Source organism: Carettochelys insculpta, chromosome 4 (genome assembly GCF_033958435.1).
Source record: "Carettochelys insculpta isolate YL-2023 chromosome 4, ASM3395843v1, whole genome shotgun sequence".
Lineage (NCBI taxonomy): Eukaryota > Metazoa > Chordata > Testudines > Carettochelyidae > Carettochelys > Carettochelys insculpta.
Genome location: NC_134140.1, coordinates 70,611,421 through 70,639,388, shown reverse-complemented (window position 1 = coordinate 70,639,388; position 27,968 = coordinate 70,611,421). Strand labels below are relative to the sequence as shown.

At 43.3% G+C, this 27,968-nt stretch overlaps 1 protein-coding gene across 1 annotated transcript in view; it reads right to left on the bottom strand.

Moving 5' to 3' along the window:
* Positions 1 to 25,594, bottom strand: part of DDX60 (DExD/H-box helicase 60) — a 93,159-nt gene extending 67,565 nt beyond the window's left edge. Inside the window, exons 1-10 of the mRNA XM_074993062.1 lie at positions 25,509 to 25,594; positions 24,745 to 24,852; positions 23,214 to 23,488; positions 21,739 to 21,805; positions 18,091 to 18,280; positions 11,232 to 11,573; positions 9,832 to 9,948; positions 6,891 to 7,034; positions 3,532 to 3,690; positions 2,107 to 2,251 (exon numbers count right to left, since the gene is read on the bottom strand). Coding sequence (XP_074849163.1) covers positions 2,107 to 2,251; positions 3,532 to 3,690; positions 6,891 to 7,034; positions 9,832 to 9,948; positions 11,232 to 11,573; positions 18,091 to 18,280; positions 21,739 to 21,805; positions 23,214 to 23,430 — 1,381 coding nt within the window. The 5' untranslated portion in view covers positions 23,431 to 23,488; positions 24,745 to 24,852; positions 25,509 to 25,594. The remainder of the gene's footprint in view (positions 1 to 2,106; positions 2,252 to 3,531; positions 3,691 to 6,890; positions 7,035 to 9,831; positions 9,949 to 11,231; positions 11,574 to 18,090; positions 18,281 to 21,738; positions 21,806 to 23,213; positions 23,489 to 24,744; positions 24,853 to 25,508) is intronic.
* Between the last annotated feature and the right edge of the window lie 2,374 nt (positions 25,595 to 27,968).

The window sequence follows — 27,968 nt, the reverse complement described above, 5'->3', positions numbered from 1 at the left end:
AGAGCCTGGGAAGGGAGGGGTGGGGGTGACAGGCATGCACAGGTAAAGCAGGGCCCCTTGTGGAGCAGAACGGGGGAGGGTCTGAGAACTGGTCTCACATGAAACCCTCACTCAGGCCCTCTCTGATGAGTATGGCCCCTCAATGTGCTCTCCAGATAGCACTGAGTGCTCATACTCCCTGGGTAGATGGTCAGCCTCATCCCCTAGCCTTGGAAGGAACACCTTCCCCTTGCTCTTGCATATGCTGTGGAGCACACAACGGGCCACCACCATGAAGGGGATGGTGCACTTGTTTACTTACAGGCAGGTGAGCAGACACCTGAACCTCGCCTTCAAACCACCAAACACACCTTCCACCACAATGCAGCACTTTCTCAGCTTGCTGTTGAACTGCTCCTTGCTGGGGTCCAGGCTGCCTGTATATGGCTTCCTGAGCTTGGGTGCAAGGGGAAGGCAGCATCACCCAGGATGATGAAGGGCATGTCCACCTCTCTGACACTGATGGTGCAGTCAGGGAAGAAGGATGTGGGTATCATTCACCTTTCCTGACTATCCAACATTGATGTCAGTGAAGTGTTTCTTGTGACCCACAAGGGCTGGCAGTACCTCTTCCTATTGATGTAGTCTGTGGCCCAGTGGTCAGGGACCAGGACAGGCATGTGCATCCCATCTATGTCTTCCTCCTCTTCCTGTCATCCCCCAACCTCCTCAGTTCGGAAAGCCCATGGAGGTGAAGCTGTCCACTATGGCACCCACATTTCCTGGAGTGACGACCCATCAACCAGCATGTGGTTGATGGCCTTGGGCACCTTCAGGAGCACAGCCTTGACTGTAGATTTCCCTATGTCAAACTGATTGCCAACTGAGATGTAGATCTGTAATATGGTATGCTTCCATAGGGCAATAACCATGCACTTTTGCATGGGAATGGTGGGTCTCATGTAGTTGTCCTGTCAGCTGAGGGTAGAGGCAACCACTTGCAGAGCTCCAGGAAGGTGGCCTTCCAGATCCAGAAGTTGCACAGCCACAGCTGATCCTCCCATACCTGCAAAGTGATGTGGTCCCACCAATCTGAGCTCATCTCACACCACCAATAGGGGTGTTCCATGGTGTCCAGGGGATTGGGAGGCACACTCACCAACAGGAGTGCCAGGACCTGGATGAGCAGAGCTTGCAGACCATGCTGAGGTTCATCCTGCTGCAGCAACTTGCGGGCAGCTTGGTGGTACTGCGCCATGAGGTGCAGCATGTGGCCCATGAAAGTGATAATGCCGTGCTGCAGCTCTAGCTCCATGTCTTATGTACAGTGACATCTGCAAGGGCAACCGGAGCACAGGGATGTGTGTGCCCACCGTGGTCCTTTGATGTCCCACGGAGGGAAGCACGCGTGGTGTGGCTTGTGCAATACAGCCTTGGACAGGAGCTCTTGGCAGCATGCATTGCAGCTTGCCTAACCCAGCAGCCACAGGAAGTATCCACTCCTCTGGTGCCCTCCCCAGAGAGCTTCATGGGGCTGCAAGTCTGAAGAAGACTCTATTCAGTGTGGATGCACTATTTTGGAATAGTTCTACCTTATTTTGATTCTTCTCCATAGTGTTGACATGCTATTTTGATTTAGTTATTCTGGAAGTCACTCATTTGATTTTAGTTGCCTGGTATAGACATGCCTTCACAGAATAACACCAGGGGGCGAGATACTCACTCAAAATACACATTCACACAAGCTTCCAAGCCTTGTGCAAGCATTTAGAAGCAAGCAGGATGACTTGCCCAGTTATTTCTTCTTGAATCAGGAAGATGGGGAGTAGACAAGGGGAGGGGAGGGGAAGAGGGGAATCATGACTAAATCCAACAGTAGCTTGCAGGAACTGCTTAATCAGTGTAAGAGGATGGGAGTAGGGGCAAGGACAGTAGTTTACTGCTGTTCTAGGTAGTAATGAACTTGTATCCCACCACTCATCTACCCCAGGAATGAGGAAGATGCATTGGAGGAATTGTGAGACATATAGCTGACAAATTCTAATATTAATTATAGTAATATGGTACAGTAACACTTAGTTTACGTTTAAAAACTAGTAAGTGAAGAAAGAAATATGAATGTAATACCTTGCTTATTTTCTACTTCATAGTAGTACACAACATTCCTCCATAAAAGGTCATCACTTAAATCAGGCAAGTGAGCAAAATCCACTTCGCAAAACTTTTCTGCTGTTGTCAGGTGTTTCAGAAGAAAAAATTCACAAACTTTATGCTACAAGGAAAAAGGAAATAGGATGAATACATTAAATTAACATCTGTGAAAGGTACTCAGCAGAAGGAAAATCTTGAAGTTTTTTTCTTAATTACCCAACACGATTTTTTGATGATTATAAAAGTCTGCATATCTGTTAAATCCATGCACTTAGTCCGCTTGGACAAACAAGTAAGTGTAAAGCAGAGCAGTAGGAAAGAAGCACAGACCAAGAAAAGAGTGAAAGAATGGAGCCCAACTTGGGAGGTGGGAGGCTCGGGATCCAGTCTTTCATTGCTTCTCCATCACGGTTCAGCTTCTACAGGAAAGACTGACAGAGCATCTCCTCAAACTATCTCACAGATCCAGCAACACCAACTGCCACCCCAGGCCTTGGGGCAAGGTGGCAGGGGCCTGGCTCAGCGCCCTGCAAGGTACAGGGCCAAGAACATAAGGGGAGGGGCTAAGGACAGTCAGCTGTCAGTGATGCCCAGATATGGTGCTGTGTCCCCCCATACTTCATCAGCCAGAGCAGCTTTGCCGTGGCACTTCAAAGGGGCCTGGAGCTCCAGCAGACACCACTGCCAAAGTACTAGTGGCAGAGGCTGGAGCTCTGGACCCCTTTGAAATGCCAGGCCTCAGGGTAACTGCCCCCTCTGTCCACCCACCCCCTGTCAACAGGCCTGCACAGATTAGGGGTTAGACCACTCTTGTGAACAGTGAGAAAATCTTGTTCAAAACCTCTTCTCCCCATTTGACAGCATGGGGGAAACTGAACCTAGAAAAGCATTCTCATAACTGAGCTAAAAGTTGTAAGGTGGCCTCTTTCTCCCATCCCCCATATTGTGTGGCATAAGGCAGGCACCCCAGTCTGTCTCTCAGTAAGTATCTGAAGCATCTAAGTTGCCTGATTCCAGGCAGCAGTTTTCTTTTCAGTGATCAGTAAACAAAGCTGGGTACGTCCCTGCAGTCTGGACTTAGGTACCTCTCTTTGAGAGAGAGGCAAGTCTTAGCACACACCCCTCTCATCTGCATCTGTCATGTCTCCATACCTAGCAAGTTGGCTTTCGGGGATCACATTTTTAAACTCATCACTTTCTCCATTTATTTTATTGGAAATATAATACCAAACTCAGCTCTGTGGATCTCCGAGGTGTTCCTGTGATTTTCTAGGCAGCTAAAAGTTAAGTATCATGACTCTCAGTGTTACAACACCTAAGTCCTTTCATGAATTCCAGCCTTTGTGTCTTCTGTTAATATACAACAACTAAAAGCAGAAATTATGAAAATGAAATGCCTACCGTTTCTATAAATGTGATAACATGTTTACTCCAGTTGTTACTGATTAATCTAGTATGAGCTCGTTGTTGAAGAGGTACATGGGACAGAAGAACCACACTGAGGCAATACATCCTGATTAGGTCTTCAGCCTCTGCTGATGTTACTTTCCTATTCCTCTTCTGTAGAAATACAAACAAAAAGTATCATGCCTACATACAACCTATTTTGCAAATCATATTTCAAAAAGAGCTTGCATCTAACTTTCCATTTTGCGCCTGCTGTTTTGCAGACATAATTAGAGACATGTAGAACTGATCTTTTAGACTATCTGGCTGTTTCTAGACTAGCCCCCAACTTCGAAGGGGACATTATAATTAGGGTGTTGGGAGACTACTAATGAAGTGCTGCAGCACATATGTAGCACTTCATTGCGCTAAATCTTCCCCACGGCAACTTCAAAGTGTCAAACTTCGAAGTGCCAGCTTGCGTGTAGCCACGGGTACTTCAAAGTGCCCACACTACTTCAAAGTCCCTTACTGGCAGCTACATGCAAGCCAGCACTTTGAAGTTTTGGCACTTCAAAGTTGCCTTGGAGGAGATTTAGCCTAATGAAGTGCTGCATATACACCATAGCACTTCATTAGTAATCTCCCAACACCCTAATTACCATGCCCTCTTCGAAGATGGGGGCTAGTCTAGACACAGCCTCTGATTTGTGAGGGCACTCAATCTTTTTGACTTCATCTATACGCATGTCAAGTAGCTGCACTTATGAATGAGGTCAGTTCCCTTCACAAGTATTTTGCATCTACAACATTGTCTCTAATTACTTGTGACTAAAATGAGTGAGTGCAAAATGCAAGGCCACCCATGTAGCTTTAGCCAGTACTTAAAATCATAGAATCATAGACAAGAAAGGCACCTAGAAAGATCATAAAGTCCAGTCCCCTACACTCGGGGCAGTACCAAGCACCATCTAAGCCATCCCTGACAGGTGTTTGTCTAACCTGCTCTTAAATATCTCCAGTGATGGAGATTCCACAACCTCCCTAGGCAATTTATTCTCGTGCTTAACCACCCTGACAGTTAGGAATTTTTTTCTAATGTCTAACATAAACTTCCCTTGTTGCAGTTTAAGCCCATTACTTCTTGTCCTATACTCAGAGGTTAAAGAGAATTTTTTTCAGGTATTTGTTAAAGGTAGGTGTTCACAAGACCATATTATATATAAGTAAAGGATGGTCTATACATAGCGAAGACCTCATCTCCGCTACAAAGATATGTGCGAGCGTGACTCAAAGGCTGCTAACATCAGCACTGCCACCTGGGAGACACTCACCACTGATAGATGCCTGTGGAAGCAATGGGTGAAAAAAGGACTGTCCCAGTATGAAGACAACCTCAGGCAACAAGCAGAAGAGAAAAGAACCCTGAGGAAGTCCCGCCCCCAGTCCATCAACTAGGGCTCAGTGTTCTCCTGTACCCTGTGCGGAAAAGACTGTCACTCAAGAATCGGACTTTACAGCCACACTAGATGCTGCTGTCGATCCAACCCCGGGTGCAACAACACACCATAGTCCTCTGGGACTGACGGATGCCTACTACTACTATACATAACCTATCTGACATAAAAAAGAACATTAAAAGTGAAGAAATCTAGTTGTCTACTCTGCCAGAAGAGACTGACTTTATGAACAACACAACCAGCATACATAATAAATCACACATTGCTACTTTAACTCTGCCCCTACGAGGCCAGACTTACAGCACTTCTTACCCCAGATGTATACATTGGAGCACAGTTAAGATTGCTGCGACTGCCCTGTGATACACATTGCTCAGGATAAAAGTACTATTAATGCATAAATGCTCAAAAATTAAGATCCTAAAATCAAGAGATAGGCTGAAAAAACATCAGATTTTTAAATACTAGTACATATTGGTGAGAAGTCTCAGAAGGGCAACCATGTTATTCTGTATCTGCAAAAACAACAAGGAGTCCTGTGACACTTTAAAGACTAACAGATTATTTGGGCATAAGCTTTTCTGTATAAAACACACTTCATCAGATGCATGCAAGAAGGAGGTTTTACCCATGAAAGCTTATGTCCAAATAAATCTATTAGTCTTTAAAGTGCCACAAGACTCCTCATTTTAATAAATATTGGATTCTTATTTGCTTTCTAATTTTAGAGCTTTCAGACTGTACTTTTTGGTCTCATTTTTAAATCTTTCTATAAAACCATGAGGGCTAGAAACTCACTTTGCTTTGAAAGAGAGCTCTCATAATCATTGCCTTCAAAAGTTCAGACTTTTAAGCAAAGCATCAGATAGTATGAGAACCATAAAAATGTGAGATTTGGCAACATTTACTAAATGTACTGACTCAATTAATTTAATGTTAAAAAGGCACATATGTAATCGCACATAGCTCCACATCCTATATGGAATACAGCAATCAAGTTCTGCAAAAACAGCAAGGAGTGCTGTGGCACCTTATAGACTAACAGGTATTTTGGCTGTGGCTACTCTGCCCTGCCCTTTCAGAAGCGTATGCAAATGCAACCGATAGGAAATGCAAGTGAGTAGCAGATTTAAATATCTTGTGCCTCATTTGCATACTTGCACAGGATCTTGATTCTAGAAGAGCTGATTTTGAAAGCCAAAACAGACATATAAACAGGGTTCATTCGAAAGGAAACCCCACTTTCAAAAGCACCCTTCTTCCTGAAAAAAACTAGGAAGAAGAGTCTTTCAAAAGTGGGGTTTCCTTTCGAAAGAATCCCGTTTACACAGCTGTTATCTTAGCTTTCAGAAACAGCTCTTCCAGAATCGAGATCCTGTGAGTATGCAAATGAGGTGTGAGATATTTAAATCTGTGCCTCATTTGCATTTCCAATCAACTACATTCGCACACCCCTTCTGAAAGGGAGGGGCAGTGTATCCACAGCCTTTGGAGCAGAAGCTTTCATGGGCAAAGACCCGCTTCATCAGGTTGTAGCTGACAAACCGGGTTTTTGCCCACAAAAGCTTATGCTCCAAAATATCTGTTTGTCTATAAGGTGCCACAGGACTTCTTGTTGTTTTCGCGGATACAGACTAACACGGCTACCCCTGTTATAACAGGCTAGTTCTGTATTTGAAATTGCGCCAGTGATATTTATTTCTATGTAGGTCAATTGCTGCTTTTCCTGGAAATATTTTTTGTTCTACCAGTTTTGTTATATAGAAATATTTCATAATAATTTTTATAGGAGTAAATGGATAACACAGTGAATATATGCCTTAAGGAAAATGCATACCGTTAAAATAGCACACCTGTAGAAGTGATGGAAGGAAAAGGAAAAAAACCAAGAATTTGTGTGAAATGAAATCCTACCTTTTTTGGAATGGTGGCCTGGTGCTTCTCTTGTAACCTACTGTATAGTCTCAGTCCCACTGCACATGTGACAACACAGACAATGTGTCGAATATCAGATACTTCTGGCCAAACATGTTTGAGCTGTGATAATGTCTCACAAATCTGGTATCATAAATACATCATTAAATATATGAGGAGGATTTTAAAAGAAGAGTTTATTCACCTTTTAAAAACATAATAGGTAAAGAAGTTAACAAGGAACAAAATCATACGAATGAAATATTTAGTCACCAGGTTTAAGGAAATACAACTGATGCTTCCCTGCAGAGGTATAGGATGATTTGCAAACCCCATTTCAGTACTGAGATCTACACTACACATATTGCTCATCATAATGTGACAGGGGAGAGGTTAGACAATGAGTGGAATAACTAAACAAGGAAAGAAGAAGCACAAGCCGTACCAGCAATGTAGGAATACATAGTATGGTTGGCTTGGATCTGGGTTTAGACCTTCTGGCAAAGGAGATCTTCCGAACAAGAAATTGCACCTGAAATATATGTGTAAGTAGACACGGGCACTACACTGAAAATGCAATGGATCATTGAATCAGTTACGGCTGCTTTGGTTGCTCACCGACATTCTGTGGCAGACTTCTCCTCAGCGGCTGCAAGGCCCCTGAATAGCTGCCAGCCCCAAGTAACTTTAGCCACCAAGGGAGACTTCTTCCAGGTGGCTCCAGGACCCTCGCCACACACAAGATGCCTGGCAGCATGTTCAGCACATCCTTTTATTGGTTCAGGGTCAAGCCACATGATGCAGTTGGGCGTGGAAAAGTTCCAGGCTGTGTGGCGCCTCCAGGGGAGGGAAGGGAGGGGTTGCTGGGGGCAGGACAAAATGTAAATGGCAGAAAAGAAGTTTCTCATCCTATCGTACAAGCACAACCCCCACTCACAGCCTAGCTGCCCCAAGGGGAAAGAACGGGGGGCGGGAGGGAGCAGCTGCTGGCGCCAGGCAACACAGAAAAAAAAGGCAGCTAGCAGAGGTAGACACAGAAGCACAGACCCCACAGTCACGCTAATAGCAAAGAAAAAGAAAGAAGATTTTTTAAGCCTCTCATACAAGCATGACCCTACAGCCACAGGCTTCCAGGTGCTGAATTGAAATAGTCTTCCTGTTGCCTAATTCCTGCGCACCTGAGAGCAGTGGAGATGGAAGAGGCTAGAGCGGAGAGTTGTGGGGCATTGTGAGGCACATACAGGACATCTCTGGAGGCTAATGGATTTGAATTACAGACATGGCGCTTCCCTACTACCTTTCATTCAGATTAATTTTAGATTCAAACTGAATGCTACACCCACCAGATTATGACAATTTTATGATATTGCTATTATGTCAATTTTAGTGCTCCATAAATTGAGCTAATGGAATTTACAGTGAAGACACACACTTGATAAAATCGCACTATGGCTATGTCTACACTAGCCCCAAACTTGGAAATGGCCGCGCGGCTCATCTTGATGGGGCTCCTTTTCAAAAGGACCCCGCCTACTTGGAAGTCCCCTTATTCCTGTGAGCAGATGGGAATAAGGGGACTTCGAAGTAGGCAGGGTCCTTTCGAAAAGGAGCCCCGTCGGGACGAGCCGCGCAGCAGTGAGCCGCGTCAATTTCAAAGTGCTGCAGCCGCCCGCATGCTAATGAGGCGCTGAATATGTATTTCAGCACTTCATTAGTAAACTTCGAAATGGCCATTTACATAGCCATTTTGAAGTTTGGGGCTAGTGTAGACATGGCCTATATGTCTTAAAATCAATACTATCTTGTAGTGTAAACATAGCCTAAGTGTCGTGGTTGAAGCAAGAATGAGGAGTTCTTAACCAAGGAAAGGAATTTAAAGGAATAGAGAGAGAGAGAGGAAAGGCATTTCTAAGTGTTGGAGAGTCCAGATTTACTCATTTGATTTTAAGGCCTAATGTCTAAAAGTGCTGTGATCTAGCAACTTTTATTGAATCATTATCATATTATTAATCAGATGCACATATTATCCAACCCAATTCAAATGCCAGTGAAGTCAATGGGAGTGATTCCACTAAACCTGTAAAGACTTATCCATGTGCTTAACTTTAGGCAGAGTTATTAGCATACTTATATATTTAAAAGATTGGGATCTACATTTGTATGGGTTGAACCTCTCTAGTCTGGCACCTTTGGGACCTAACTGATGCCAGACAAGAGAATTCGCTGGATGACAGGAGGTCAATATTTTCTAGCACATTACCAGCACTTTCACTGCTTACTGGGTTCTCAGAAGACATTTAGGAGTAAATTACAGCTAAATAACAGCACAGAACACTGAGAGCCAGGACAAGTGGCTGTAAAAAAACTTTATGGGACCACAGGTACTTAGCCATGCTCATCACAAATGGCTTTCAGCTAACTAAAATCATGCCAGATTACAGAGTTTGCCAGACAAGAGAGTCCCGGAATAGAGAGGTTCAACCTGTAGTTTCTCCAAATACAGAAAAAGAAATCAAACATCCTCATTAGCAATGATATGTCTCTCAGGAAATGTTCATATATGTTAAATAAGATATATGTAGTATTTAATAATAAATAATGACATGCCAATCATAAAAAGATTTTTAGTAAAAATAGCAATACCATACTACATATTGCAGTTTTAGAGCAGGGCAAATTTGAAGGTATAAAATACATTCAGTTTTGAAGCTGTTAAGGGGATCTACTTAGATCTTTCACTGAATATAACTGTGTGCATTTTTATACATTACAGTTTATTTTGAAAGTGGAAGCCTCATAATGGATTTTTTTCACTTTTTTCAAATTACAAAACTCCTAAAATATTTTCCAGAATTATATGTCTTCTATAGGAACTAGAAGGAAGGAAGGATTTTGATAGAAATTCTTTCAAGTTTTTGACAGAAGTAACAAAATGAAATACCTCTTTTTCTATATCCTTCAAACTTGAATGTCCAGGAAGAAAAAGTAATCCAGCTGTACTCAATTTCTGCAGGTCTTTAACTAGTGTGTGGAAAACACACTCTACCTCTGCTTGGTGCTTAAAAATAGAGAGAGAGATTATTTTAAATCAAGTTTTTTAATCTTCTAAACTCAGCCATTTTATTTTTCAATATGCATGCTATTGGAATATTATGATTTTTTTGCTCATTCAGTAAGGCTGAAATGGAAAATACACACATTGATACCAATTTGGGTACTGATACAGTTCATGCCAAAAAAGTTATAATATGCATATATTATAGAACTCAGTATTCAGAGTGCAGAAGGGATGTGAATTATTTGTAATATAAAATGTGCTTGATGAATTTCACCTTTTTCTGTTCTTGAATGTTCTGTGAAGAGACTGTGATTTACTCAAATGTATTCACAAATATGTGAGAATTGATATATGGTATTTCTTGACCCATAGCTCATAAGTGAGCAATTTATTGTGAAGAAAGAAAGAACAATCCTTACTCTAACTGGCTCACAATCTAAACACAAAGAGCAGGCAAAAGTGCCACACATTTAGCTAACAAACATTAAAAACAAACTACTCTTCAGATATGGTGTTGTCTGTCAGTACATTCTGTACAGGCATTAACAACAAATAGAACTTTCAGAGGTGCTTAAATATGGAGAGGGTTGACGCCTTGTGGATGAGCTCAAAAAAGGGCTTTCCACATATGTGGGGCATTATATTGTATAAAGGTAGCTTTTTCTACTGAACGTAGACGCTTTGCCCCAGCCTTGAGTTCTTCACCTTTCAGCTGCCACTCTACCAGTCAGCTTCCATGCTTTGCCTTTTCCATTCTTCTAGATGTCGACTATTGCCCACCCCCTTGTGTCCCCCACACAGTCTCCTTTTTCCTGCCTTAGCCCACAGTGCCCTCTGCTCCCAAGGAAATCCTCATTGAACCTTCATGCAATATAGTGTCTTCAATCCCTTCTCACAACTTCTCTTCCCGTGCAATCCTACAAATGGCAAAGTATAAAATAATAATAATAATAATAATAATACTAATAATGCAAAACAGAAGAAAGAATAAATCATAAATCACACGATACACACAATATTATTTTTGCTATGCCATAATCTAATCATGCACTCATTTCAGCTCATTTGGTATTTATGTAATGTCCTGTTCTGTGTGCATATGCAGCTTAGTCTCTGTCCCAGATTGTTTACAGTCTATCGCTAAATCAATATTTCATTACATTATTATAATTTTCCAAATATAGACAAGGGCTTAGCTTCCTGTCATTTTCAGGCAAGATCTGCACCTCTTAAACATTATTTTTTTCTGTTCAATATCAATAAAATTTTCCTATATTGTTTACCTGAAAAAAAAATGTCTTGTGCTTGTACATGCTGTGGATGTGATATCCATAAACTCTGATCATATCTGATTCTTGTCCAGAAGTAAGTACAACATTGATTCGTTTTGACAAGGCATGAATGGTAAGTAAATTGAGAAAGTTTGTCTGTAATTCAGTCAGTCCTTCATCAGAGATCATTATAAAATAAGGGTAGCTTTCTTGCAGGAAAGATTGCCACTTCCCTTCTAAAAAGTTGGAAAATTCAGTGTGAATGACAACATCAGTATTGTGCTGAAGATGGAGAATCAATGCAGTACGTAAAGACAGGAGGGTGGGATGTCTGAAATATGCATGCTCTGCATCCTGCAAAAAAAATGTCAAATTCTGTCATACTTTTATACAGATTATCCATTTAATTTAGCTGCAAGTAAATTAATATGTTCATTCTTAATAATGACATATTTTGTATGAGAACAAGCAGTCCTGTGGCACCTTACAGACCAACAGATATTTTGGAGCATAAGCTTTCGTGGGCAAAGACCTTCTTCATCAGATGCATGACTAACACGGCTACCTCTCTGATATTTTGCATGTACATCTTCATAGATTCTGCTTTGGAGCAATTCTTTTGAATTAACAGAACATAAAAATAACTCTTTACATTGGTGCTCTGCACTTATTGTGTCTCAGAGCCACATGCCGTCTGCCACTCTGCGCACGCACCCTACTGCTTGGTGGGCAAAGCGCTTGATGGCAGCAGCTGTGCCAGCTCTAGGGCAGTGGCAGCGGCGTTTTTTTGGCAGTGGCAATGGTGGTGCCAGCTCTGCTGAGTCGCCAGCACTGAGTTAGAGCAGGGATGAGGGCTGGGGGTGCCTGGCTCTGATGGGGGGGTGGGCGATTGGGTTGAAGCAGGGACGCTGGGGGTGCCTGATGCTAGAGAAGGGGATGGGGGTTGAGTTACAGTGGGGAGCTGGGGGTGCCTGGCTCTGGGGGAGTTGGAGGGGACTGGGTTACTTACATTGGGTGTGTCATGATATTATAACGAGTAGTGAAGTGTTCCATGAGGTGATAAAGATTGCTGAGCACTGCTTTATATTATGTAATTTTAGTAACTTCCAAATATTGTACGTTGGTGGCACAGTGCTGCTAGCCTTTAGCCACACAAATAATCTTCTTGGATCATTCATGCCCTCACTTACATTAGTGTAAATCCATAGAATCTCCATTTGCTTAAGCACAGCTATGGAGTTACTCTGGGTTTACCTCTGTGCCCCTGAGGTAACTTGCTCAGGAAGGTTACTTGTGTGGATAAGCATTGGCAGGATCAGTTCCTAGTTAGGTGATATAACGAGACTTTACAAGATTCTGCTGACATACAGGCTATGTCCAAATTGCAGGCTTCTGTCAGAAATCTGCCTTGTCAGAACCTTCTGCCAAACTCCCAGTCTCCCTCATTCCACAAGGAAGAAGGGGTGTGTTGGCAGAGGGGCTTTTCACAACATCTGGCCACATGTGGAGAGGCCAGATGTCGGGAAAGCCTCTCCCAACAGAACTGTGAGCAGGAGATAGGCAAACACGTTGCACAATTTGCATATCTTTTGCCAACAATTCTCAACAATCTAGACTTAGCCACAGAGTGGAAGAAAAAGCTTGTGGGCCAGACTCTTGGTTGTGCCAAATGAGGAACTGGTGCAGCTGGGGATTTATCTGTGAGTCATTGGAGCCAGTTCCTCAGGCTGGGTGTACATTGGCCAGGTTTGTTCTGGGGATCACTGGAGCGCAAGTATTTCTTGGCCACACACCCTTCCCACTACGTAAGCTGTAGATGCTAAAACAGACGCCACTAGAGCATTAGTATTCAGCTAGGATTTTTCATCCAGATATTTGCCTAATTTTACATCAGGCTACATAAAAAGGACTAACAAAGTTAGTGCAAACTAAAATTCACACAATGACTCATTTATGCTGTACATTGAATTCTAACTACAATATTCCAGTTGATTTATTTTATAGTTATATAGTAGAAGTGAGAAAATAAGGAATTTTTCAATAACAGTGTGATACAACACTTGTATTTTATATCAGATTTCATAAGCAAGTAGTTTTAAGTGAGGTGAAACTTCAAGTACACAAGACAAATCAGATTCCTGAAAACATAGAGTAGTAGTCTTGAAAGGCTGAGAGCCTCTGCACCAGCGCAAACCCATACTTGGGAGATCTTCCACGAGCCTGAATTATAGAGGTTAAATCTGTTTTGAAGCAGGGACAGTGGTGGAAACCACACCACTCATATTCAAGAATTGGATTCTCTTCCTTTTATTCACATTACCAAAACATCAGTATATTGGTGCAGAGTCAGTATATCCCCCAAATGTACATAAATTAGAAATATACACACTACAGGTAAAAACTTAGACATTGCCAAGATGGATCAGAACAGAGGCCACTCTAGCTCATTGTCTTATCTTGAATGATGACCAGTAGTAGATGCTTCATTATTTTATTCCTCATTTCATGGGTCTCTTACCATTATCCTCACCCCCTTTTTAATTTACTTTAAAATTGTGCTTTCTCTATAATATAACCTGATGTACAATATTTCAGTAGAATTAGAATACTCAAAGCTCTTGGTTTCTCTGTACAGAGGCTAGAAAAAGAGCACATGAATTTTACCATTCATCAATTTTCATTTTGATGCTGACTAAAGAAATTAATTACAGATTCACAGTTGGAAGAGTAATTGGCCTACACTCTACAGGTTTTATTTTTTGTTAATCCAATTTTGCACTATAATGTACACATAATATTTTTCAGATTTCATGGAGAGGGATTTCTAGGACCTATGTGAGCAAGTCAATATGATATATAAGCTTTAGTTTTACAGCAAGTTTTTCTAACTTTATAATCAAACATAAAATATATTAGGTTGAACAGGAGAAATAAATTAATTTAAAATATCATTAATTTACCATTTAAGAATCTTGATAGAGAAAGAAAAATATTTTGTTAGCAAATCTATTCAGCGAAAACATTAGGACACTGTCAAACTACTGAGATTCCTAAATCCCACCAAGGATAATGTAAGAACATAAGGATGGCCATATTGAGTCAGGCCATCAGTCCATCCAACCCAATATCCTGTCTTGTGACAGCAGCCAATGCCAGGTGCCCCAAAGGGAATCAACAGAACAGGAAATCATCCACTGATGCATCCCCTTTATTCCATTTCCAGCTTGTGGCAGACACCATCCCTGCCTATCCTGGCCAATAGCCATTGATGGGCCTATCCTCCATGAACTTATCTAATTTTTGTTTGTACCTTTGTAATAATCTTGGCTTTCATGGCATCCTCTGGCAAGGAGTTCCACAAGTTGACTGTGGATTGTGTGGAGAAATATTTCCTTATTAATTTCATTTGGTGACCCCTTGTTCTTGTATTATGAGAATTCATAAATAATACTTCCTTATTTACTATTTTCCATACCAATCATGGTTTTACAGACCTCTATCATATCCCCCTCGCCACCTCTTATTGACTCTTTTCCCAGATGAAAAGTCCAGTCTTGTTAATCTTTCCTCATATGGAAGTCATTCTGTACACCTAATTACTTCTGTTGTCCTTTTATGTATCTTTTCCAATTCCAGTATATCTTTTTGAGATGAGGTGACCAGGTCTGCAGGCAGTATTTAAGATGTGGGAGCACAATGAATTTATATAGAGGCAATATGGTAATTTCTGTCTTATTATATAACCCTTTGTTAACAATTCACAACATTCTGTGAGCTCTTGTGACTGCTGAACATTGAGTGGATGAATTCAGAAATCTATCCACAATGACCCCGAGATCTCTTTCTTGAATGGTAACAGCTAATGTTACCCTCCCATTTTACATTTAAAGTTGGGATTACTTTTTCCAAAGGGGTTTACAAAGCATTTAGCAACACTGAATTTCTTTTGTTACTTTGTTGCCCAGTCACACAGCTTTGTGAGATTCTTTTGTAACTCTTCACAGTCCACTTGGGAGTAAACTATCTGGAGTAGTTTTGCATCACCTGCAAATTTTGCCATCTCATTGTTTACCCTTTTTCCCAATGATTTATGAAAATGTTAAATATGTTGAGTGGGATCCCAGTGTGATACCACTAGTTACCTTTCTCCATTCTGAAAATTGACCATTTATTCCTACCCTTTATTCCTATCTTTTAACCAGTTACCAATCCAAGATATGACCTTCTCTCTTATTACTTGACAGCTTAAGAGCCTTTGATGAAGGACCTCATTGAAGACTTTGAAAATCTAAGTACACCCCTCAAAATTTTGATGAGTAAGTGGACTTTGAAGATGCCCTGGCACTTCGAAGTACCAGCAGGTGCGCCACAGCTAGACGCTTGCCACTGCTTGGAAGTTTAAAACTTCGGAGTTGCCATGGAGGGCAGGGGGGAATTTGCTTAACGAAGTGCTGCCTATGCACAGCAGCACTTCATTAGTAAACTCCTAACAGCTTCATTACCATGCTTCCTTCAAAGGAAGGTGGTAATGTAGACATAGCCTATATCTACTGGCTCTCCCTTGTCCACATGATTGTTGAGCCCTTCAGAGAAGATTGGTGAGGCATGATTTCCCTTTACAAATATGAAGCTGATTCTTCCCAGGCAAATGATATTCATCTCTGTATCTGAATTTTTTTTTTCGTTATTATCATTTTAACCACTTCAGCCACTACTTAAGACAGGCTTAAAGGCTTGTCATTTCTGAGATCACCCCTGGAGCCCTTTTTAAAAATTATCATCACATTAGCCCTAAGCTCCAGTCATTTGGTAAAGAAGCTGATTTAAATTGTAGATTATAAACTACAGTTAGTAATTCTGCAATTTCACATTTGCATTTCTTCAGAAGTCTTGGGTGAATAGGATCGATCTTGGTGACTCAGTGCTGTCTAGTTTATCAATTTGTTCCAACACCTCTTCTAATGACACTTCAATCTATGCCAATTCCTCAGATTTGTCATGTAAAAAGAATGGCTCAGGTTCATGACTTTTCCTCACATCCTCAGCCATGAAGACAGATGCAGAAAATTCAGTTTGCTTCTCGGCAATATTATTATTCTGGAGTGCTCCTTTAGCATTTCAGGATCATCTAGTGGCCCCACTGATTGGTTAGCAGGCTTCCTGTTTCTGATGTATTCTATCGCATTTTGAGTCTCTGGCTAGCTGTTCTTCAAATTCTTTTTTGGCCTTCATTTGCCAGAGTTTATACTCCTTTATATTTCCCGCAATAGGATTTAACTTCCACTTTTTACAATATGCCTTTTTTAGCTATAATTCCAGTTAACTCAGACTGATACTTCCTGAGAAGAGGATTAGTTTCCAATCTGTCTTAATCTTGCCATGTTATTTTTGTTGCCATGGGCTGGAAATAGGATATGGTTCTCAAAAATTCTTAAAAAAAAAAACAAAGTCCACACAAGAAGCAGAAATGAACAGTTATCATTGTTCAGTACTCCATTTTGTACATATGTTTCATTTCAACCCCTGGAAAACACAGAAAACTAAAACTAACCTGAACCAAATCCCTTACGGAAAAAGTAAGAAACAAGAAACAATAGACTAATTGAACACCAGAAAGAATATTTGCAGGCCCAAATTCAGAACTAAATCTGTCCACAATTGCTTGCCCATAAATATATGGACCTCATAAAGACTGAGGACCATGAGAATATTTAATAGCAGGGATTGGGAGTAGTTTATGTATTTTATCACATTCTCCTGTTCTCATCTAGGAACTCCCTGCTAGGCATATAAGTTGCATCTACACTAGCAAGTTCTTTCGAAAGATTTTTCGAAAGAAGGGGGCTCTTTCAAAAGAGCCAATGGAGCGTCTACACACAAAAAGTATTCTTTTGAAAGTAAAATCAAAAGAATGTTGCGCTCTTTGCAAAATCACTCTTCCTTTCCCATTTCAGGAACAGCGGCCCCTTTCGAAAGCTTCTTTTGAAAGAATACATGTGTAGACGCTCCAAAGGGCCCTTCTTTCGAAAGAACGGTCTTCATTTTCAATCCCTGGTCCATTCTTTTGAAAGAGTAAAGGGACAGTGTGGGGGCTCTCTTTCAAAATAGCAGGTTGCTCTTTTGATCCACTTTTTTTGTGGGTGGTCGCACTCTTTCAAAAGAAGTTCTTTCGGAAGAGATCTTCTGGAAGAGCTTCTTTCGAAAGGTTTCTGTAGTGCAGACGTAGTCATAGATGCATTTCTTATGAGTAATCTGAATGGGTACATACTCAAGCTAACAATAAAAATATTAGGGCTGAGCAGGAAATGGTTTACAGTCCTAAATCAGAAACCAAGTCTTTTTGAAGTTTTTCATCAAAAGCCAGAGACTTACCTTCCAAAATAGCCAGTGTGCTGGCAATTAGGTGCCTAATCGAGATGTGGGAGACCAAGGTGCAAGTCTCTCATTTGAATCAGCAAAGCTGGGAATGGAATCTCCGCCTCCCACATCTCAAGTAAGTACCCAGCCCATCTGGTTCTTCTGGTAAAGGCTCATGCAGGCACTCCATCCTGGACCTAAGAAATCTTCCCTAACAAAATTTTCATCAAATCTGGTACATATAGGAAAACAGTTTTGGTTTTGATGAATTGGCATTGTCTGATCAAGAACTGTTTAATAGAAAACTTCCAACAAAGTCTAACAACTACTTTTACCTGACTAATTGTGCACTTTTTAGGGATGATATTGGCTACATGTCTGAACTTGGCCATTAATGTCTTATTGGTTAAAGAATACCTAATATATTATGAACTAACAATTTCCTCTACTGAAGAAATACAGTGGAAACATTCAACAATTCAGCTATTCATTGCAAAGCTTATGCATTTGTTACCTTGAAGAAAACAAGAACATATTTTGCGCCTTTGTTTGATAAATCCAGTAGAAAGCGTTCTATCAGGTAAAAGAAGTGCAGGTTCTGTCCCAGCTGTAATGTCTGTTCACTTACGCAAGTGATGAACAATGAATCTCCGTCAATCAAAAAAAACTCAGACTCTACATAATCATTAAGTAAGCTGACATACCTAGAATAAAGAATGCATATGGCAACAAACAGTACAATTTAACATCAATTAATAGAAACCATGTGCTTGAGTAAATGTAAAAGGAACATTGCTTAGAAAAGCCTTCAACAAACAAAATACTTCAGTTCTCTATGAGAAAAAAAAATCAGTAACTTGGTGAAAACAGTGTCACCATGTTGTTTCCAATTATAACAACATCTCTATTGGCTGCTATAAGGAATGTATAGGGATTATGTATTTCTACACACCTTATACAATTGTAAAGAGCAGAAAATGTCATCGTCAGCCCTATGAATTTTCCAGATCATCAACTGAGTGACTCACATAAAGCTAAAAAGATGAAGAGCGTGGGGTAATTTAGAAAAGTGAATCACATGAGCCACTTACATATAGCCAATATTTGCTTGAAAAACGTACTGTTTCATTACAGCCATATAACTGAAAGCAAAACTATTTTATATGCAAATACAGGAGCTGAAGATACAATTTAAATGCCTGCTTCTAAAAACCAGGTTTCCAAAGTACCCTAAATTTAATTTTCATAGGGCCCCATTTGAAGTGTCTAGCACAACAGTAATGAAATCTTTTTCTTTTACAATGCCAAAGCTACCTAATTAATCCACCTATTTAAGCTATTTGTATCACATCATATTTCAGACCACTGGTATTGCTTGCTTACAGGGGTCCATTTTACTCAAGAGAGGTAGCTCCCTGTTTGCTCTATACATGCTACCCTATCCAGAATGCATTGCAGCAGGTTTGAGATTACAAATGCATTGATAGTGTGATAAAGTCCTCAGCATTTCCAAAAGATTTCTGCACAAGGCAGTATGTGCCCTTTCTTTCATCTGGGAGGGAGGTATATTAATAAAGCCCTGAGCCCATATTCAATGACCCTGCCAGATTAATTTGTTGCTGACTGATATTTCTTCCATTCAGCAGGCAGGTTGCTTCATCGGTCACATGACCAATGAAAAGAGATGGCTGAGGACCAGTGTTCCCTCTATTTTTTTTCTTTCGTGGGCAGAATAAAGTTTATGTGCACCAAGGCATCTGACTTAATTAGCAGAGCACCCACAGCCGTCCACAGTGGCAATATATGTTTCTATCAGTGGTTCATCACCAATAGAAACACGGCTACCCACTGTGGGTGGCTGTGGGTGCTCTGCTAATCACCTGGTAGCACCTGAATCTCTGCTGGGTGACTGCCCAAGTGCTCAGCTTACAGGAAACACTGCCAAGTACCAGAAGTTCTCTTTCTGTTGAATTTTTTTAGATCAAAATTTGTTTATTTCAAAATCAAAATGATTTTTTTCACATGCTAGTAACTCCAATTTTTAAAAAACTGTTTTGAGTCAAACTAAACATTTAATTTTGACTTTGACTTCGACGTGTATTTTCATTTTCTATATATTTATCATTTGTTACTTTTTATTTTTATATTTCATTTAATATTTCATGTTTGTATACATTATATTTTATTTTCCTTTCATAATCTATAAGTTAAGATTTTTCTAAACAAAACATTGTTGAAATTGACATGTTCCCACAGAATGTTTCAATTAAAAAAAATCTACATTTTTTAATGGAAAAACTATCAGTTTGAAAATTATCATCTAGCTCTACTTGGAATCATAGTCTAGGGATTTGTTGGTATAATCTGAGGGAAAGTAGTATGTAGGATGTTTGTAGATCAGACATAGAAAAGCTAGGTGCAGCCCCTGAACACAAAGCAGGTGTCTAATACAGTGCTCAGACCTACAAATTTGGGTGCTACTATCTAAATATAGCATTCTGGACTGTACATAGTGAATATAAGAACATAAGAACTGTATCCTGTTTCTGACAGTGGTCAACACCAAACACTCCAGAAGGAATTAACAGAACAGGTAAATATCAAGTGATCCATTCCCTATTTCTTGTTCCCAGTTTCTGGCAAACGGGCTATGGACATCATCCATGCCAGGGTGAAAGTGACTTAAATTTCTCATACACACTGTCTTCTTGCAACCCTTCCTGGGCGAGACCTCAAGACAAGGAGTTGGGGTGGGCATTTGCAATATAACACTACCCGTGAGAAATTTAAGTGTGGAGTGCAGTGCAAAGGGTTCAGGGCATGGGCTTGGGTGGAAGGTCAGTGCAGGGGCTTTGTGTGTGTATGTGTAAGAGAGAGTACCGAGGAGAGCTACTCCTGGTTGTGGAGCTCAGGGTTGGCCTGATACAATACCAGTTGCAGATTACCCGGTGGTCCCTACCCACACTGCTTCTGTTCCCACCAAGGGAACTGTGGCTGTGTGGGGGCACCTACTGTATGCAAGCAAACAAGCAGCAGAGGCATCAGTCTCTTCACCTTCCTCTGAGGGACCACAGCAGTGGTCACCACAGGGATGGCAAGTGCCTGCACTGCCCAGCTTCCAGCCAGCATAGTGAGAGGGGCAGCAGGACAGGCTGGAACATGAATGCCCCACTAGGAACCTCATTGTGAGCTGCTTAATATGGCATGGAGGGACGAGCCTCAGAAGCTGGTGGGAGCCTGGCTGGAAGTGCATATCACCACTTGCTATGGAATACCCTCGCACGCACTGATCCCTTTCTTACTGGAGTAGCACATGGGCTCACTACCCAACTTTGACCTCTGGCCGCACACAGCCTAGCTCATAACGGCTACGTCTACACGTGCACCCAACTTCGAAATAGCTTATTTCGATGTTGCGACATCGAAATAGTCTATTTCGATGAATAACGTCTACACGTCCTCCAGGGCTGGCAACGTCGATGTTCAACTTCGACGTTGCTCAGCCCAACATCGAAATAGGCACAGCGAGGGAACGTCTACACGCCAAAGTAGCACACATCGAAATAAGGGAGCTAGGCACAGCTGCAGACAGGGTCACGGGGCGGACTCAACAGCAAGTCGCTCCCTTAAAGGGCCCCTCCCAGACACACTTTCATTAAACAGTGCAAGATACACAGAGCCAACAACTAGTTGCAGACCCTGTATATGCAGCACGGACCCCCAGCTGCAGCAGCAGCAGCCAGAAGCCCTGGGCTAAGGGCTGCTGCCCACGGTGACCACAGAGCCCCGCAAGGGCTGGAGAGAGAGTATCTCTCAACCCCCCAGCTGATGGCCGCCATGGAGGACCCCGCTATTTCGATGTTGCGGGACGCGGATCGTCTACACGTCCCTACTTCGATGTTGAACGTCGAAGTAGGGCGCTATTCCCATCCCCTCATGGGGTTAGCGACTTCGACGTCTCGCCGCCTAACGTCGATTTCAACTTCGAAATAGCGCCCAACACGTGTAGACGTGACGGGCGCTATTTCGAAGTTACTGCCGCTACTTCGAAGTAGCGTGCACGTGTAGACGCAGCTAACATGTGCAGTAGCACTACTATCATCTGAGTCATACTGATAATTTTTTTTTTTTTTTAATTTCAAGTAATAGCCACCATACTTACTGAGCTCTTGGTATGTCACTTAAAATTAAGTCAGATATTTCCTCCAGAATTCCTGTATATTTTTGTTCTAAAAAATTAATAAAACACTTGGCTTAACAATCAGTTGCAAGAATTATATAATCAGAGAGTCAGCCTATATCTAAACACTTTATCATTCCATTGTATTACACATAAAAATCCTGTTAATAGAGCATTATAATTGCAAATCAAGCACTCAGAAGTTAAGAAATACACAAATTAAGGTTTTTTCATAGGAAAAATAGCATTTAATCATGTAATTAAAAACTGTATCATAACGCATATGCACAAGGGGTGGGAGGCAACCTTAATTCTGGCATTTTCTGTGTCTTGTGCTCTCAATTTTTAAAACTTGAAGTTCTTTTAATGTAAATGTTCTTAAATGTTATCTCCCAAGTTTAAAAAAATGCAAAAACAGAAATTTCTTCATATGGAAATAAATTGATGGACTATAAATCACCAGCAAAGCTGGGACATTTAGGTACACAGCACAGACCTCTTCCACTTGAGTTAATCCCATAATTGAGCAGTTTTATGCTGTTATAGTCATGAAACTTTGAAAAAAAGAGTTCAGTTTGAAGTAGGCACCAAGCATAGAAAATTTCTGCCTGAACAGCTGAAGTCAGATCCTCCAGTGGCAACAAGGGGCCAAAAAGCTGCACTAATACAGCATCTGGATTGACGCCTGTGGACATGGTGTAAAGCCAGCATAGGGGAGCACTTTGTGAGTCTGCCAGCAACAAAAACAGGCATAACCAGAGACAACTATGATAAATGATCCTCAGCCAGACCTGAGGCTGGCCTAACCTGCATCATGAAGTGCCCAGAGTACCACAGGGATGTAACTTCGTGGCATATGGCTTGGCCAGACCCAAGAATCAAGAATGTTAATATTTTATATTTGAGTTAGTACCATTCATCTGAAAGATCCCCTGGGCTCTTTATTACCACTTAACCCAAACTTGAAGTATTTGATTAATATAATTATTCTTAAACCTTAGACATGAATTCTACACATCATAGTAGTGTCAAATGAGTGACATAATTTATTTATCCTACCAAGCTGAGTGTCAGAGAATGTAAGATGATTTCCATTCTGCCTCAATAGCGACATAAGCATTAGAAGAAAAAAAAATATGGTAAATTTCCAAAGAAGTGGAGAGGATTTAGTACTTCTCTACTTCAAATGTACCCTGTCACATTTAAATATCCTCCTTCTAATTTTGCCTCTGCTAGAAACAAATAGGGAGGTTGTAAAATAAACATACGACTGAACTTTGTTCTAATGTTGAGAAACAGCTCAGGATCATGCACTCTAGTGTAAGTCATAGAAATAACCATAGAAATGCATAATGAGTGCTTATCTTGGAAAATGATGGGATCTTAAATGAAGTGTCCTATTGATACCATGTGATCTAGCAATATGGTCATGAACAAAAATGAAGGTGTCTTCTCACCTGGATTTCTGAAATCGTAGCTGTCTTTTCTGCTATAATCATTGGCTCTTGAAATGTGCTGTTTATCCGTTTCCCAGAAAAATGCATTTGAAAAGTCACTGAAACCACTTTTATTTTCTACTTGATCTTCAAAAGACATGGACTTTTCTTCATCGTTTTGGGCTATGAGATCATCATCATCATCACTGAAATCTTGATCAGTCCCTCCAGAAGCCATGATAGCTTTATGATGACTCTACACTGTCAGTCTTCAGTTTACGTATGCTTCAAAACACCTGTTAAGAAACATACATTTCTCCATAAAGGGAAAAATTTTTGTCTTTATTAACTGCACACATTTCTATAGAATCATTGAACTTTTTGGAAGAGGACATTAAAATGTGATGAGCTCAAGCCAACAATATTAACTCAGCTACTTCATATATTAAACATAAGAAAATAAAATATTAGATATAGGACAAAAGAAGGAAAGTATACATTATAAAAACCAAGATAATTAAACCAAAATTATTAGTTTATAGATAACAATTCCACTATTGAACATGTGTTCAAAACTATACAGTTCTGCTTAAAAAAAAAAGACTGCATACAATTCCCATCAAATCCTCTTATTACTTACCTGTAATACTGTGACTACATCTGATACTGTACCATGAATAAACTATATTCAGGATAGCTGTCCGCAGATATAACTGCCTCTTAATGATATTATTGTTTACTAATCAGATGACCATGTGTAAATAAAGAAGACTACTCAGCAGGGAATGTTGAAAGCTCCTGTAAAATCTCCTGGAACAGATTCCAAGACAGTGGCTAAAAATGCCACTTATTGAAAGTGATTGTAAAAGATATTTTTATTTTAGGAACACTGCACTTTTTAAAATCCTCATGATTGCTCCAAGTTCCTAGAGATCATAGGATCTCTGTTGCCACTTTACTTCTGTTTCAAAATTCTACCCCAGTTCTTCCAATCCTGAAATTCATTCCCTTCATCTGCCAGTTACTCAGTAGTTTTATGATGGAGACTTAACTGTCCGCTAGTGACAAAGAAAAGAATTTCAAATTAATGTGCACTGGGGACCTCAGACTCTGTTCTCTCCAGTACTGAAGAGCAGAATCATTGTATCATCTAACTGTCACCAGTAACAGTTTCTTTTTCACTGTTACTGAATTCATAAAGTTCATTAAGACATTTGCCAAAATCTCTCCTCTTTGTGACTTCAAATGAAAATCCAGCAAGATAGCAATGCCATCATTTTAAGACCAGAATATAATAAATTACCATGTCAGAATATAAAATGGGTTTCAAGTGTGGGGGCATCTCAGAATAGCAAATGAAGAATTTACTTTTTTCTTGCTTCCAACAAACTAAAAGCCAAGATTCTTTGCATCAACAGTATACAGAGTAAAATAAAGAAATTAAGTGCACTGACAATTTTTACCCCCAGTAAGTGTTAACACTTACACCACATTTTCTACATTGGCTTACAACCTTCAGGTGAAAACCAGAAAGTTACCCTTTGATACTAACCTGATTTTATGGCATTATTAAGCATCTGCTAAACACAACCTAAGATTTATCAGGATCTCCTTGAAGGTAATCCGGTGCGCCTGCTTCGTAAAGAACAGTACCTGACACCTACAAGGAAGGGTACACATCACAATACTATGTTTCATTGAATCCAACAAGAATTTGAGCCATAACAAGACCCTTGCGTTTAAATATTCCCAGGCGCTCAACGCAGAATCAGATGTTGTTTGAGAATGAAACTTACATCAACATGCTGAATTGTGGGAGCGGGCGGAGGACCTGACCCAGAAACAACAGAGAAGATAGAGCTGAGAAGGGCTTTAATAGCTATTAGAGAAAGAATTGATCGATGTTCCTTCTGATGCACTAAGCGTGAAAGCCAATGTTAGACCCCCGCCCCCCCGCAACGGAGCACCAGCCACTGACTGATGAAAGTCTCCTCTCGGTTCCGCTGTACGGAACGAAGGGGGCTTGCACCAGGGAGAATGAAGTGCCCTGCCGGGCAGGCAGTCCGCGAGAGAGCAGATAGCGCGTGCTGCGGGGTAGGCACTGGCTGAGGGCTTGTAAACTACCTCCCACCGAGCCCCTCGCGCCCCGCGCCGTCCCGTCCGGTCCCTGCCCGTCCCAGCCGCCAGGACCCCCCGCTCCCTCTCCGCCAACCTGCCTCAGCCCCTCACTCCGCCCAGCCCAGAGCCGCTGCCGCTCCGCCGCCTCCCCGCCCGGCCCTCCTGCCGCGCGCCCCGGGGATGCTGTGCGGCGCCTACCCGGCCCGGAGGCGAACGCGGCGGGCAGAGCGCTGGGAGCCGCGGCGGCGGCTGCGGAGCTTGTGCCGGGCGGGCGCGGCGCGCGAGGCGCCTCCTCCGGCTCCCGGGTAAGTTTCGATTCTCTGGCCACACGTAAGCGCGGCTCCTCCGCGGGCTGGCGGGAGCGGGTCAGGGCTGCCCGGCGGGGTACCAGGAGCCCGCCTGCGGCACGCGCGCAGGTACAGGCGCTTAGTGCGGTGTCGCCTCCCACCCCCCGCAGGGGAAACGGACCTCCGGGGCCAGCGTGAGTTTCGGTGCCTTCCCCCGCGGGGCGCTCCCCATTTCCCTTGCCCGCGGGGGCACCCCCTGCTGCCCCTGCCTCGCCGTCCTCCAGCCCTGCGTTTTGCCCCCTTCCCCCAGCTCTGCACAGTGCAGCCCTCACCTCCAACCCCTGCTCTTCCCACCCTCCCGTGCCCACCCCAGTCCTCCACTGCCAGTATGTCCACCACACCACCTCCCTGCCCTGGAGTAACAGACCCCCCACCGCCCAGAGCCCCCTCACGTCTCTTCCCACAACTGCCCAGCACCCCATCTTCTGTCACTGGTAAACTGTTCGCTCACGTCATCCTTGGCAGACTCCAGAAGATTGCCGAGAGGGTGCACCCCGAATCGCAGTGCGGATTCCGCTACACGTGTTGGGCGCTATTTCGATGTTAACATCGACGTTAGGCGGCTAGACATCGAAGCCGCTAACCCCATGAGGGGATGGGAATAGCGCCCTACTTCGACATTCAACATCGAAGTAGGGACCGTGTAGTCGTCGCGCGTCCTGCAACTTCGAAATTGCGGGGTCCTCCATGGCGGCCATCAGCTGAGGGGTTGAGAGACGCTCTCTCCAGCCCCTCAGCTCAATGGTGGCCGCATGGAGCAGCCCCTTAAAGGTTCCCACCCTCTCCCTTTCTGTGCAGGAAGCTGAGAGAGCGTGCAGGAAGCAGCAATAACACGCGGCCAGCCTGCACGCTCTTCTTCACCCACCCACACCCCCAACCGACCTGATGGCTGCCCAGCAGCCCCCCCAGCGCCCTCAGGGAACCCCCCCGAAGGGGAGCCAGGGTTCCCAGGGCAGGAGCCAGCCCGGGAAGCGGCAACGGGGCCCATCCTGGACGGAGGCCGAGCTTCGGGACCTGCTGGGGCTCTGGAGCGAGGAGGAGGTGCTCCAGGTAATGGGGAGCAAGAGGCGGAATGTGGATGTGTTTGCTCAGCTGGCCGAGGGCCTGGCCGCACGGGGTCACCCTGCTTGCACTCCGGACCGTGTCCAGAGTAAAGTGAAGGAGCTGCGGCAGGGTTACGCCCAGGCCCGGGATGCGGCCGGCCGATCTCGGGCTGCCCCCGTCACTTGCCCCTTTTACAGGGAGCTCAGGGACATCCTGGGCCCCCAGCACACCTCCTCCCCTCCAGCCACGCTTGACACCTTGGCTGAGGAGCCCCAGCAGGCCCCGGAGGCGGAGTCCGCCCCGGAGGCAAGCCCCGCACCCCGAGGGCCCCCCGGGGCACCGGGGCAGGAGGAGGAGGAGGAGGGGGACTCCTCCTCCACCGACACCGGCCTCCAGATCCTCCTTCTGCCATCCCTGAACAGCAGCCGGGTGTCCGCCCCCTGGGTGTCCCCTGACCATAGGAGTGGACTGTCAGGTATGTACCCCCCCAGTGCACCCCCCCCGGGGTTGAGGGGCAGGGGTAATAGATATGGCCAGGGCCCTCCACATGCCCAGATGACCATGGCCCCAAGGACAGCAGTGGCATGTCCCTCACAGGAGTACATCAGCCCCTGCCCCCCCCAGCACGACAGTGCCATGCCCCATTCCCGGGGCAGGGGGGAGCGGAACCTCTAGGGTCCCCTGGGGGGAGGGAGTGGAACACCCAGCAGCAGCAGCAGCAGCATGTGATGGAGTGGGGGGAGTGCAAATGCGAGACTCAGGCTAGATATGAGCAACAAGATGAATAGCTCCCAGTGGCTAAGCATGATCCTGGGGCTACAACTGGCAGGTTACACCTCTGCCCTGAACAAAGAGGAGGGAGGAGCCGAGCTGGGTTTGAATCGGGGGCTGCAGTTAGAGGCTAGGGGAAGGGAGAGCTAGAAGGCTGTCTGCCTGAGGGGGGGGGAAAACTACACCCCAGAGGGGCACCCCTTGGGATCTTCTCCCCAGGACGGGTTGGAAGGACTGTCTCTGACTGCTGTACTGTCACTTCTGGGAGAAACTGGGCATCTGTGGCCTAAGAAACCTCTCCTGTCACACCTGCTGAGTGAAGTGAGTGTCACTCCCGCCAGGGGACGGGGTGCAGTGCAGGGGGACCCTTGAACCTCATCACAGCAGCATCTCCCGGGGACAGGGATGGGGAACCTGCAGCAGAGGGGTGGGGGAACAAGGGCCACGGCTTGGGGCCCACACTAACGCCTGTCTCCACTCTTCCTCCCCCCCTCCT